The following is a 15224-nucleotide window of genomic DNA, read 5'->3' as shown; positions in this document are numbered from 1 at the left end:
GGCATGTGGTCTGTTTGATGCAGATCACAGGCAGCAAACTCATTGGGAGGGCGTCATGGTTATAAATCACACACACTATCTGGTGGCCCTCTGCCTAGGAAACTCTTTTAGCAAAGGGCTCGTCAAGCCATAAACCAAGCCCTCACCGAGCTCAAAGACATTCCAGGGAGACGTAAAAACAGACTTACATTGAAAAACTCACTTTTCCATATAATTTTATATCTTCAAATAGGTCATATTTACATAGACGTGGAGCCCATATTCGGACGGTTTACTTTGAGACCAGTCTCCTGGTATATTACACCCCCTATCTGACATATGCAGGAGAGCAGAAAATTATATCTCCTGAACCAAACAGATATGTCATATTTCATATCTAACCATTCAGCAGATGCGTCTGCATGTTAATCTACTATTGGCAAGGCTGCTAAATGCACCAAGAATAAGTTATGAACCATAATATGAGCTATGAGAGTTTTTGGTCATAGCATGGGTCTCCACCTACAACTCCCTCCCCAAATGAGGAGATTGGTTTACTGCTCCAGGGAGACACCCTGTGGAGTTGCTAGAAAAAGCTAAGCTGAGTTGTGGGAAGTTGAAGAATCTCCATTTTTTAACATCGGAACAGTGGGAAATAAAAGCATCCTTTTGGCTCTGAAACTTGGAAGCTGCTTAAACCAAGGCTGACTGGCAAGTACTTTATCTAAATTCCTATATCTATCTATAGGCTACATTTTTTTCTGTAAATATTTTTATTGCACCCTTTTGACCTTTTAGTAATAAATCTTACTTTCCGAAAGTGTTGAACTGTTTCTACAGCTCTTTAATGCAAACTAAAGCACCCCTGTCTCTGAAGAATGCTACTGTGTGTTTTAAACGTCTGCATACATCTGCCTGCGGTGACATTGTGTATACAAACGTATTCAAACATCATAGTGTTATTGCTGATATTGCCGAGTTTCCTCTTTCTCTGTACAAAAAGGAGGTGGTGGCAGTGTGAAGGGTTAATTGCGTAATTAACCTGACCCAGTAACAATCGCTCTCAAGCTGCAGATACACAGATTGTGGTCAATTAGCTGGAAATCTGTGGGCGTGGCATTGTTACGCACATGACAGCACGGTTTTAGATTGGCTAGTCCTTCGGTCACGAGTTTGGTGAGAAGGGCTGGGGTCTGACGCCATGATTGTCTCAGGTACAAGGCACAATTATCCTAAGGTTCAGACAGGAGGCTGTCCAGCATCTCAGGTGGCTCAGCAAGGAGAGTGAGCCCGGGTTCACACTGATGCAGTGCGGAATTTGAAGCATTTTCTGTGCTAAGTCCACACCAATCACAACTGCACCCCATTCATGCGAACCGCTGCAGTTGTGTATGTTAAGGTAACAACACCCTGAAAGCGGTCCGCAAAACGCATTGCCATGTGCAGAATCGGATCTCATGGGTGTGAATACCCATACGATCCGCACATGAATGCGGTGCGGTTCCTGTGCGAATCACATGTGACATACCGCATATGTGTGAACCCAGCCTTACTGCCAGACACAACAGAAGTTGTGGGTTCCACTCCAGGTCATGCAGCAGGGGAGGGTTAGATCCATGGCATTTTTTTTTCTTTGCCGTTTTGGACCTCTTAGGGCAGGGGTGGGCAAACTTTTTGACTTGAGGGCCGCAATGGGTTCATATATTGGACCCGGGGGCCGGACCAAGAGTAGATGAATGATGTGTATGTGTCATCCATAGTAAGTATAGTAATATTCCCCCATAGTAAGCATAGTAATTAATCCCCCATAGTAATTAATCCCCCATATAGTAATTCATCCCCCATATAGTAATTCATCCCCCATATAGTAATTCATCCCCCATAGTAATTCGTCCCCCATATAGTAATTCGTCCCCCATATAGTAATTCGTCCCCCATATAGTAATTCGTCCCCCATATAGTAATTCATCCCCCCTATAGTAATTCATCCCCCCTATAGTAATTCATCCCCCATAGTAATTCATCCCCCATAGTAATTCATCCCCCACATAGTAATTCATCCCCCACATAGTAATTCATCCCCCACATAGTAATTCATCCCCCATATTAATTCATCCCCCATATTAATTCATCCCCCATATAGTAATTCATCCCCCATATAGTAAGTCCTCCATATAGTAATTCATTCCCCATATAGTAAGTCCCCCATATAGTAATTCATTCCCCATATAGTAAGTCCTCCATATAGTAATTAATTCCCCATATAGTAAGTCCCCCATATAGTAATTCATCCCCCATATAGTAAGTCCTCCATATAGTAATTCATTCCCCATATAGTAAGTCCTCCATATAGTAATTCATTCCCCATATAGTAATTCATTCCCCATATAGTAAGTCCTCCATATAGTAATTAATTCCCCATATAGTAAGTCCCCCATATAGTAATTCATTCCCCATATAGTAAGTCCCCCCTATAGTAATTCATCCCCCATATAGTAAGTCCCCCATATAGTAAGTCCCCCCCCTGTGTCAATTCACTTACCTTTGGTCCGCGCGTTCCTCTCGTATTCCCGCGCCGTTCTGGTCTTCAGGGAGGACTGTGAGAGGAGTTCGTCACGCTGCCCCGCCTACATCCTGGCTGCCCCGCCTACATCCTGACAGCTGCAGAGTCCTGACGTCCGAGAGGAGGGAGGGGGGCGGCCATCCGAGAGGGGGGGCGGCCATCCGAGAGGAGAGGAGGGGAGAGGAGGGAGGGGAGCGGGCGCCCGGCACACAGGAGAGCCGCATCTAAATTTGTAAAGAGCCGCGGCTTGCCGACCACTGGCCTAGCTCCGCGGGCCGGATTAAAAGGTCCGCCGGGCCGTATACGGCCCGCGGGCCGTAGTTTGCCCATTGCTGTCTTAGGGGGATCTTTCCTTTACCTTCTATCCCCCCGATACCATCAGAGATTACATTTTAAACAAAACCATCTCTTACCATTCCAGTAGCCAAAGTTGGTGCCTCCTTCAAACATGTACCTGCAAAGGAAGTACATCAAGCAGGTTATGCCAGTTGTCCACATTGCCTACCCCAACCAGTCATCCCAATAGGTGACCATGGCTCATAGGTCACACCAGGGGAGGACTGACAACTCATGGAGCCCCCGGGAAATAGGGGATCATGGGGCCCGTGTCCTTGCCCAAACTCAAAAAGGCTATGAAAAAGGTACCAGGGGCATCTCATGGGGCCCCCCTACTGACCCCGGGCCCTCAGGCAGTGCCAGAGTTTCCAAATGGTCAGTCCGCCCCTGGATCACACCAATCTACAGCTCACATATTGACACTGGCTCCAGCTTCCAGAATGTTCTGTAGACCACGGCTCACTTGTTCAGCTGAGCTGCTAGCGTGTTTCTCCCCCCAATAATCCAACCAGCCGGTGTAATACTCGGAATTGACCTAAAACAAAACAACCAAAGAAGAGTGAGTATGTCGGAGGTCCTGTCACACTAAATGTATTTTCCAACAACTGGTTTTCCCAAAGGTTTCCCCCTACTGCAAGAATGGTCTCATGCATTGGGCAGCACAGTGGCTAACTGGTTAGCACTTCGACCTGGCAGTACTAGGGTCGTGGGTTCGAATCCCAACCACAGCACAACCTCCCTAGAGTTTGCATGTTCTCCCTGTGCCTGCATTGGTTTCCTCCCATACTCCAAAGACATGCTGGTAGGTGAATTGGCTCCTGTCTAAATTGGCCCTTGTATGTGTATGTATGAATGTGAGTTAGGGAGCTTAGATTGTGCACCCCTTGAGGGTTAGGGACTGATGTGAATGTACAATATATATGTAAAGCGCTGTGTAAACTGACAGTGCTGTATAAGTACCTGAAATAAATAAATCAATAAAAGATGCACTGCACACTCTCCACTTTCTGCTCATCACCAACAAGGGTAATATTAGAAGATAGCAGCTCTTTGGTACTTTTTTACTATTTTGAAATTCTGTTTCATCTCCTGTTTGGCCCCTGCTTAACGATGACTGTAGAATATAAAGCCACGTGGCCCTGCACACATGTTCATTCAGGGGACAGTGCGGTGCGTTGAAGACATGCAAGCGCTATGTATAACATTCAGTCCGCTGAAAAGCTGCAGCTGCCTAGTCTTCACATTGGTGAAGACTAGGCCCCTGGGGAAGGAGCGGAGTGAAAGCAGGAAAAACACAGCTCCAACCTGGATGATCTGCCCCATGAATCCTGGATGAATGAAATGTGTGCTGATACAAGGAGGCAGAAAACACATTAAGAAATGTGTCCCATAGGAAATCATGTTAAATGGACTGTACTGCGTTTCTGCAAAACGCTGCGGAAAACGCTTACATGTGACCCTAGGGTAACAGAGTTCTCCATAGGATTGTTCGCTTCATCTAGTGGCCAAACATTTTCTCATTGAGGTGTTTCACAAAAGATGACCACATTTTGGCCACTAGATGGAGCTGACCACAGGAATCACTCGGTTAGAGAAATTACAGCCAAAATCTGTGCAGCATACACACTTGTGTTCAGGGGCGGACTGACAGCTCATAGGGCCCCCGGGCAATAGGGGATCATGGGGCCCCTGTGTCCTTGCCCAAACTCAAAAAAGCCTATGAAAAAGGTACCAGGGGCATCTCATGGGGCCCCCTACTGACCCCGGGCCCTCGGGCAGTGCCTGAGTTCCAAATGGTCAGTCCTCCCCTGCTTGTATTTGACAATTTATTACAGGAGCCCTTAGTCATGATGCCAGACATAGGACTCGTTCAGGGGCGGACTGACCATTTGGAAACTCGGGCACTGCCCGAGGGCCCAGGGTCAGTAGGGGGCCCCATGAGATGCCCCTGGTACCTTTCTCATAGGCTTTTTTGAGTCTGGGCAAGGACACAGGGGCCCCATGATCCCCTATTGCCCAGGGGCCCCATGAGTTGTCAGTCCGCCCCTGGGCTCATTCACACTTGACTTTATTTCTAACTCTTGCCAAATGCCCCTATAGCGTTTGACAGGCGTTAGTGAAGTGTTTTTAACGCTCCCCAAACGCGGTTTTGAGGCAGTTGATAGGCATTTGCCAAGCGTTAAAACCGCACCACAAATGCCTATAATGAAGTTAAATGGTCTTAACGCTCTGCAACCGCACCGCAAACACCTGCCAGGCGTTTGCGGAGTGGCAGCATAGACTTTAATGGGAGGCTTCAACTCCTCCTGACTCAACACAAGGCGTCCGTTTTGCTGTGACGCTAACACTTCAGTGTGAACAGCACTGTGTGCAGCCATGTGCAAAATTTTCATAGGCGTTTGAGAAGCATTAAAAACGCTTCCCAAATGCCTGTCTGACAACGCTAGTGTGAACTAAGCCTTACTGAAAAGAGTATATTAGATGGTGGATTCACATATACTTTACTTTCCTAACATAGGTCCCAGAAAGGAAAGAAATAATGTGAATGACAGTTAATGGCAAATCCTCCTCTTCTTGACCATTCTTGTCCCTCCATGTAAGCAGCATTGTATTATAATAGAGGGCTATATATGTCATTTGTATACTTTATAAAGGGAAAAAACACATTACCAGAGGTCCTTGGGGCTGCACTCTTCGCAGTAATTCAAAGGCATTTGTAGCATTGTCCCCTGAAACACAAAATAAAAGATCTATTTTTTATTAAAGAGGTATTAAACCCAAAATCAAATATATATTATATTGCAGCGTATTAACGGTTGCATTAGTTTTCTTTTTTTAGGTTTTCTTCTATTTTGATCTGGTGCTCTGACCAGCAAGTCTGTTTTTCAACAGAAAAGCTCTCTTGCAGTTACAGGGATGAGACAAACCCTTTACCACTGACATGGGTGCTTACAATGATCAGCTTTTATTTATGTATATACAACCTTTATCCCCCCAATAAAAATGTTGCTGTAACATTTCTATAAAGTATCAGCTTGAGTTTGGCGTCAGTTTGTTAGTGTGTTTAAATCTGCTACTACATCTAAGCCTTACCCTCCCCCTAGAATGACTATGCTGTTGTCCAAAGCTGCCCCCTGTGCTCCTTGATCCAGAGTGGGAGGCGGTCTAATACAGGAGGTGTGTTACTGGTCAGATCACCAGGTTAAAAAAAAAAAGGAAAACTAATGCAGCCACCACATCTAATGATTGGTAAGCTGCAATGTATTACATATTTGGTTTGGGGGCAAAATGATTTAAGAATCATTACATACGTGTTTTACTTATAATCCTTCCTTCTGCATTGCACACAAATCCATTACTAAATGAGTCATATCAGTCATGAGCTGGTTCAGTCACTTCCCCAATTACACTTCCATACTCCTGTCCCCATGACAGACTGGTTCACACAAATCCTCCTCAGAGCCATTTCTCCTCTATTATGTTTTAGGCTTCCTTCGTAGCATAGCATTTTGTAAACACTTACAAAAAAAATGTAAAAAATTCATGTGGTGCCATTCATTGTTAATGGCACCAAATTGCGGCAAGCAAACATGCATTTTCCATGCAAGAAAACATCTGGCAAAACAAGCAAAGCTCAAAAAAAAAAAAAAAAAAGTACATTAGCTACTTTGTCGCGGTTGTCGCACATAGCCGTCCCATGGAAGCCAACTGGCCTACATGTTACAGGACTGTTTTTCATGTAAGGGCTGTGAGTATCCACTGGGTGGCGATGTGGAGACTAATTTACTAGCAGGTAAGTGGCGCCACATCCAATGGATATTATAGGCACCACAGCCTAACAAGTAATGATCAGTGGCATCACTAGGGTTGGTGTTGGAGGTGGTGGTGGGTGGGGGGTTTGGAACGGAGCCAGCCCTCTGCATCAAATTGTGGGTGTAGCCAGATTGCACAACGGTGGGGCATTTTTACATACCAGGTGTTCAGAAGTGCAAAGTTGAGGTGTTCTAAATACAGAGTTGAAGAGTGTGCTATGTACAGCGTGCAAGATTGAAGATAACTCACATAAAAAAAAAAAAAAAAAAGTGTCCAACTGCAGTTGAACAGCTTCCACAAGATGACATCCAGCCAGGTGCAGACTGACAACTCATGGGGCCCCCAGGCAATAGGGGATCATGGGGCCCCTGTGTCCTTGCCCAAACTCAAAAAAGCCTATGAAAAAGGTACCAGGGGCATCTCATGGGGCCCCCTACTGACCCTGGGCCCTCGGCTAGTGCCCGAGTTTCCAAATGGTCAGTCCGCCCCTGCATCCAGCGTTCTATAGTGACTCGCAAACTTCCAGTTGTGCGACTTGACATCATCGGCCCACCCTACGCGTTACGTCACAACACGTGACTTCATCAGGAGATCCACTGCAGTGTCCTAGTTGGACACTTTATGTGAGTGCACTCAATCTTTTTAATAAATACTGGTTGATATAAATGATACACTATGATGGGCGTTTTTTCTGCATGTTCGGAGGATATGCTGGATACGAAATAGGAAGACCATTCTGGAGTAGAGTGTGGAGGAGAGTGGAGCAATAAAGGAATTATACCTACCCGGGTTAAAAGGGAAAAGCGCTGATTGACCTAAATACCTGAGGGTCAAAATAAGGAGGTGAGAGTACATACGTGTGACGGTGGAGGAGAAACACAGAAGGGTGTATTTGCACATGGCAGGAAGGTGCAGAAATATTTACAAGAATTGAGCCACCTTATTTAGAAGATATATTATATTAGGACTTTTTCTGTTATATGGGATCTGTATGTTACAAATTGTTTATAGTATAGTTAGTCTGGCTGAAAAAAGATAAAGTCCATCCAGTTCCACCATTAAAAAAATAAATAAAAAACATTAAAATCCTATGCCCACAGTTGATCCAGAGGAAGGTAAAAAAACCCAGCAAAGCATGATCCAATTTGCTCCTGCTGGGAAAAAAATTCCTTCCTGATCCCCCGAGAGGCAATCGGATATTCCCTGGATCAACTTTATCTATAAATGTTACAGTTGTGACCAAAATTATTCAACCCCCACTGAAATTGAGTGTTTTGGCCAGTTTGACATTGCTTTTGATCATTCAGTCATCTTGCTTACATTTACATTAAAGAGGCACTTGTAGGTCAGACAAATATAACATAACAGTTATAATGAAATAACCACAAATGTCTTTTCTGTGCTCACAGCATTATCAGTTTTATTCAACCCCCAAGTGACATTCAATCTTAGTACTTAGTACAGCATCCTTTTACAGTTATAACAGCTTTTAAACGTGAAGCATAGCTTGACACAAGTGTCTTGCAGCGATCTACGGGTATCTTCGCCCATTCTTCATGGGCAAAGGCCTCCAGTTCAGTCACATTCTTAGGCTTGCGCACTGCAACTGCTTTCTTTAAGTCCCACCAGAGGTTCTCAATCGGATTTAAGTCTGGTGACTGCGATGGCCACTCCAAAATGTTCCAGCCTTTCCTCTGCAACCATGCTCTAGTGGACTTGGAGGTATGCTTGGGATCATTGTCCTGTTGAAAGGTCCAACGTCTCCCAAGCCTCAGGTGTGTGACGGACTGCATCACGTTTCCATCCAATATCTCCTGGTACTGAAGAGAATTCATGGTACCTTGCACACGCTGAAGCTTCCCTGTACCTGCAGAAGCAAAACAGCCCCAAAGCATGATTGACCCTCCACCATGCTTCACAGTAGGCAAGGTGTTCTTTTCATCATAGGCCTTGTTCTTCCTCCTCCAAACATAGCGTTGATCCATGGGCCCAAACAGTTCTAATTTTGTTTCATCAGTCCACAGAACACTATCCCACAACTTTTGTGGTTTGTCCACATGGCTTTTGGCATACTGCAGTCGACTCTTCTTATTCTTTGGAGACAGCAAGGGGGTACGCCTGGGAGTTCTGGCACGGAGGCCTTCATTACGCAGTGTGCGTCTTATTGTCTGGGCTGAAACTTCTGTACCCACATCTGACAAATCTTTTCTCAGTTCCTCAGCAGTCACACGGGGACTTCTCTCCACTCTACGCTTCAGGTAGCGCACAGCAGTCGAAGTCAGCATCTTCTTTCTGCCACGACCAGGTAGCGTTTCAACAGTGCCCTTTGCCTTGAATTTGCGAATGATGCTTCCTAAGGTGTCTCTTGGTATGTTTAACATCTTTGCAATCTTCTTATAGCCATTGCCCTTCCTGTGAAGAGAAATCACCTCTTCTCTTGTCTTCCTGGACCATTCTCTTGCCTTCACCATGTTTGTAACCACACCAGTAAATGTCTAGAAGGAGCTGAGTATCACAGTCATTTTAAAGCTGCCTAATTGGTGCTTATTATGCTTGATTGCTGCTCGGTGACATCCACAGGTGTTTTCAATACCTGATGGAAAGCACCTGTATGAACCTCTGTTCTTCAGAGTGGTAGTCTTTAAGGGGTTGAATAATTGTGGCAATGAAGAAACCACATAAGAACCATTTACTACTGTATTACATAAACAATTGATGTCATTTTAGTTGCATTTGGGTAGTTACAACGTCCTTGTAGGATTTGATTCTGAATACAATTCCAAATGTACACTATAGTCCCTAAACCCCTTTACAGCATTGGGGGTTGAATAATTTTGGTCACAACTGTATATCCAGTTATATTCTGTGTATCCAAGAAAGAATCCAGGACTTTTTTAAAACAATCCACTGAGGTGGCCAGAACCAACTCTTGAGGGAGTCTACGTACGCACTGTGATGTTTATGTGCACTTCATAAGGAGTTCCACAGGTACTTTGTTTAGAAGATTGCACATATGGTATAAATTGTATTAGCCCCCCATTCACATCAAGCCCAACTTTGAAATCTCGTGACTTACAGTGAAGTCGCACAATTTGAAAGTCGGGGGACATGCCGATTTCAGGTGCGATTTGTAAGACATCTGATACAGATGTCTATGGGGGGGAAAAAAAAAAAAAAAAAATCACACCAAGTCGGAACTGCATCAATAGGACTGCTCTAATTGCAGACAATAAGGTGCAACTTGGCATGCAATTTGCAAGTCACAGGGTATGAAAATGGTATGCCAAGTCACACCGATGTCAACAGGGTGTTAATTATATTGCGCGGCACTGATTCATAGAGTATTCACTGTCCAAAGCCTGCTGCCTCATTCTCTGCAGCGTCTCCAAAATACACCCCTTCCTAACCAATGACACCACAAAGCTTCTAATTCATTCCCTGGTCATCTCTCACCTCGACTACTGCAACTCCCTCCTCATTGACTTACCTTTACATAGGCTATCCCCCCTCCAGTCCATCATGAATGCTTCTGTCAGACTCATCCACCTTACCAACCATTCAGTATCTGCTACCCCTCTCTGCTGATCCCTCCACTGGCTTCCACTCACCAAACAAATTCAATTCAAAATTCTAACAACTTACAAACCACAACTCGGCCCCCAGCTAAATCCCTAACCTAGTTTCAAAATATCAACCAAATCGTTCTCTTCGTTCCTCCCAAGACCTCCTGCTCTCTAGCTACCTTGTCACCTCCTCCAGGACTTCCCCTGAACCTCTCCCATCTTTTGGAACTCACTGTCCCAATCTGTCCACTTTTAGGTGATCACTGAAAACCCTCCACTTTTCAGAGAGTCCTGTCCACCACAGTTATTACCTTTTGTAAGTTCTAACAAGCAAGGCCCTCTGATTCCTCCTGCATGGAACTGTACCATCTGTCCTCATGCTGTAAAGCGCTATACAAACTGTTGGTGCTTTATAAATCCTGTATAATAATAATGAATGGGTTCTATAGTCAAGATACCAACCAAATCGTTCTCTTCGTTCCTCCCAAAACCTCCTGCTCTCTACCTTGTCACCTCCTCCAGGACTTCCCCCAAGCCTCTCCCATCTTCTGGAACTCGCTGTTCCAATCCGTCCAACTATCAACTACTCTGTCCACTTTTAGGTGATTGCTGAAAACCCTCCTCTTTTCAGAGAGTCCTGTCCCCCACAGTTATTACCTTTTATAAGTTCTAACAGGCAAGGCCCTCGGATTCCTCCTGCATAAAATTGTATAGAATTTGTACCATCTGTCCTTATGCTGTAAAGCGCTGCGCAAACTGTTGGCGCTATATAAATCCTGTATAATAATAATGAATGAGTCCTATAGTCAAAATAGCAACCAAATTGTTCTTAGTTTCTCCCAAGACCTCCTGCTCTCTAGCTACCTTGTCACCTCCTCCAGTGCTCGCCTCCAGGACTTCCCCCGAGCCTCTCCCATCCTCTGGAACTTGCTGTCCCAATCGGTCTGACTATCAGCTACTCTGTCCACTTTTAGGTGATCACTGAAAATCCTCCTCTTTTTAAAGAGTCCTGTCCCCCACAGTTATTACCCTTTGTAAGTTCTAACAAGCAAGGCCCTCTGATTCCTCCTGCATAGAATTGTATAGAATTTGTACCATCTGTCCTCATGCTGTAAAGCACTATGCAAACTGTTGGCGCTATATAAATCCTGTATAATAATAATGAATGGGTTCTATAGTCTTTTATGCCACGGTGCTCTCCCCGGCACCAGTCTCCCCTGTGACCCGTGAAGATGTGTCATGTTGCCTAGAGCCAACGGGTTTAATGGCTAAATGTGAATAGCAAAATTCAAATCGCCTGAAGCAAAAAACTACACCAAGAGCTACACCATGAATGATTAAAGGCAGAGTATATGAAGACGATGAAATGACAAAATGTAAGAGTAAGCAAACAATTATAGTTACATCCATTGGATGATGTCGCCTTAACCAGTTCAAGTCTGGGCCAATTTTTACATTTCTCACATACATGCAAAAATCTAACTTTTTCTGCTAGAAATGTACTTAGAACTCCCAGAACATTATATATTTTCTGAAAGTAGAGACCCTGGAGAATAAAATCGTTGTTGCAATTTTGTTATGTCACAATATTCAAGCAGCCCTTTATAAAACTCAAATTTTCAGCAGAAGTAGTACACTTAAATGCGCAATAGAATACCCAAGTTTTGGTAGTTTTTGGTCTTGTGATATGAATTGTCCCAGCAGCTGCCTGAGCTCAGCACTATTAAACATTGTGATGTCTGCTACTGACCTGGTCCAAAGTCCACAGTGGCAAGGAGCCCCTGCAAGGTCCCACACCTGAGCTCTATGTTGCTGTTGCCATCGGTTGTGAACAGAACAACATCATCGCCCAGGTAGAGTCGGAAGATGGTTAAAAGATGGCGCAGGTAGCTATAATCACATGCATGAAAGCTGCCATACTCGTTTTCCACCTGCAGGATCAGAAGACGACATAAAAGTCTGCATATTAAAAAAATATATCAGTGGTCTTATTCTACTATATTAGTTGGTGGAATAAGAGAATGTCAGTGAAACTAATGATTTGTTGTAGGTCACATAGTTAGTCCGGCTGAAGACAGACAAAAGTCCATCCAGTTCAACCATAAAAAAAAAAAAAAAAAAAAAAAAAAAAAAAAAAAAAAAAGGTATAATCCTACACCCACAATTGAGCCAGGGGAAGGCAAAAAATGCCCAGCAAAGCATGATCCAATTTGCTCCTGCTGGGAAAAAAATTCCTTCCTGATCCCCCGAGAGGCATTCGGATATTCCCTGGATCAACTTCACCTATAAATGTTATATCCAGTTATATTCTGTGTATCTAAGAAATAATCCAGGACTTTCCTACAGCAATCCACTGAGCTGGCCAGAACCAACTCTTGAGGAAGTCTATTCCACATTTTCACAGCTCTTACTGTGAAGAAACCTTTCCGTGTTTGGAGGTTACATTTCTTTTCCTCCAGACGTAAAGAGTGCCCCCTTGTCCTCTGTGATGACCTCAGGGTGAATAACTCTACTCCGAGTTCACTATATGAACCACTGATGTATTTATACATGGAGATCATATCCCCCCCTTATGTATTATACATGGAGATCATATCCCCCCTTATGTATTACACATGGAGATCATATCCCCCCTTATGTATTACACATGGAGATCATATCCCCCCTTATGTATTACACATGGAGATCATATCCCCCCTTATGTATTACACATGGAGATCATACCCCCCCTTATGTATTACACATGGAGATCATACCCCCCCTTATGTATTATACATGGTGATCATATCCCCCCTTATGTATTATACATGGAGATCATACCCCCCTTATGTATTATACATGGTGATCATATCCCCCTTATGTATTATACATGGAGATCATATCCCCCTTATGTATTATACATGGAGATCATATCCCCCCTTATGTATTATACATGGAGATCATATCCCCCCTTATGTATTATACATGGAGATCATATCCCCCTTATGTATTATACATGGTGATCATATCCCCCTTATGTATTATACATGGTGATCATATCCCCCTTATGTATTATACATGGTGATCATATCCCCCCTTATGTATTATACATGGAGATCATATCCCCCCTTATATATTATACATGGAGATCATATCCCCCCCTTATATATTATACATGGAGATCATATCCCCCCTTATGTATTATACATGGAGATCATATCCCCCCTTATGTATTATACATGGTGATCATATCCCCCCTTATGTATTATACATGGAGATCATATCCCCCCTTATGTATTATACATGGTGATCATATCCCCCCTTAATCTCCTCTTCTCAAGAGAGAATAAATTCAGTTCCTCTAATCTTTCCTCATAGCTGATCTCCTCCATGCCTCATATCAGTTTGGTTGCCCTTCTCTGTACTTTCTCCAGTTCCCCAATGTTCTTTGTGTGAATTGGTGCCCAAAACTGAACTGCATATTCCAGATGAGGTCTTACTAATGATTTGTTGAGGGAGTCTATTCCACATTTTCACAGCTCTCACTGTGAAGAAACGTTTCCGTGTTTGGATCTTTTCCTCCAGGTAAAGTAGATGTAACCCCTAAATCGATAACATTCAGTTTGCCATTTTTTTTTCTGAAAAAAAAATTTAACATTTTTCCAACCCTTGCTGCTGATCTCCAAACTTCCTTTCAGCCAGTTCCTGTCCACATGCACTCACTCTATGGTTGATTGCACATCATGTCTCCAGACCAGCTTCCTGATGGTGACAATAGTGGATCATGCTTGTGTAACGTGTGTCACGCAGCTACCTGAAGTTTCCACCAGGAGTGTAGGTGATGGAGAGACAACACAGGAGAACAGTATGGAGACAGTTTTCACCCCCATAACAGGAAGTACCTTAAGTTCAGTCATGGCAGGTTCATTATTTAACCAATTGGTGCCGAGTGTACGCAAATATGCGGCCCCACTGGACTGATTTTTTTTCCCGTGGGGCTGCAAATTTTCCTGTCTTCATGCTGGGAGTGTGATGCATGGTGCGTAATAGTGCAGACCTTTATTTATTGTTCCTTTTTTTTTTTTCCAAAACCATAAAGAGGAAAGGATCGAGAACAAACAGCAATATACAAAGGGCTCAATTCATAAAGATTTTACACAAGGGTAAGGATCTTATTTTAACCATTTGACTGTTATTTTTTTTAAAGATTATTGGACTTAGCTGAAAATAACTGTCACTTTCTTTTAAAATGAATATCCATATCCTGGTAAGTTAGCTTTGGCAATAGACCCTAATGTCTGTTAGGGACAACATTCACGGGTTTTTCATGTCACCTGGACACTGATGATGTTTCCTCCATTGCTGTACAGGCGTGGCTGGATTTTGGGGAGCAGGACGGATAGCCAGGAGTCCACAGCTTTTAAGTAATCTGAAATTATAGTTCACAATAAATGGAGTGAATGCAGAGAATCTGGATTATTCACATCTGTCTGAATGCATAGAACAGATCAGTCAAGACCTGGATCACCTGCTGGTGGCACTGTGGTTCCATGGGCGGAGGGTTGTAATTCCAGTGTCCACCAGAGAGTGTCTCCCAGCAGCCAGCAGACTCCATTAATTAGTTTCCACTTGATGCTGGCTGCTGGGAGGGTAATTAGGACATGGTTTTAGGTCTGTATGTATTGTCTCATACTGAGGTGATGGTAAACCAGGGCGATTGCCCGAGCGTCAATCATTAATGTATACGAAAGCATAATTTTTGGAAATTTTTCTGAGTATCGCATTCTGTCCATAATGTAGCCGCTTTCTTGTGAATCTCTTTTCACAAATCTCTTCTTTGGTCTAATTAGGACATCCCCCTATTAGTCCCTCTCACTCCAGTATTTTGCTGCTGCCAGATCCTGTTGCCATTTATCCTGATCTTGCTCCTGCCCTGTACCCTGTAATCAGTTCCCTGCTGCCTTTTTCCGGCTCTCCCTTGTTCCTTTTTC

General features: G+C 43.8%; 1 protein-coding gene across 1 annotated transcript in view; it reads right to left on the bottom strand.

The window, feature by feature from the left end:
* The window catches only part of LOC149441143 (beta-galactosidase-like), a 55087-nt gene that overhangs the window by 17773 nt on the left and 22090 nt on the right, over positions 1–15224 (bottom strand). The window contains exons 5-9 of the mRNA XM_089657696.1: positions 14568–14662; positions 12005–12185; positions 5549–5607; positions 3292–3413; positions 2956–2996 (exon numbers count right to left, since the gene is read on the bottom strand). Of these exons, the coding sequence (XP_089513822.1) occupies positions 2956–2996; positions 3292–3413; positions 5549–5607; positions 12005–12185; positions 14568–14662 (498 nt within the window). The remainder of the gene's footprint in view (positions 1–2955; positions 2997–3291; positions 3414–5548; positions 5608–12004; positions 12186–14567; positions 14663–15224) is intronic.

This window comes from Staurois parvus, unplaced genomic scaffold (genome assembly GCF_062004578.1).
Source record: "Staurois parvus isolate SC_StPar_1 unplaced genomic scaffold, SC_StPar_1.0 ptg001022l, whole genome shotgun sequence".
Taxonomy (NCBI): Eukaryota; Metazoa; Chordata; class Amphibia; order Anura; family Ranidae; genus Staurois; species Staurois parvus.
This window is presented reverse-complemented; position numbering and strand designations above follow the sequence as displayed.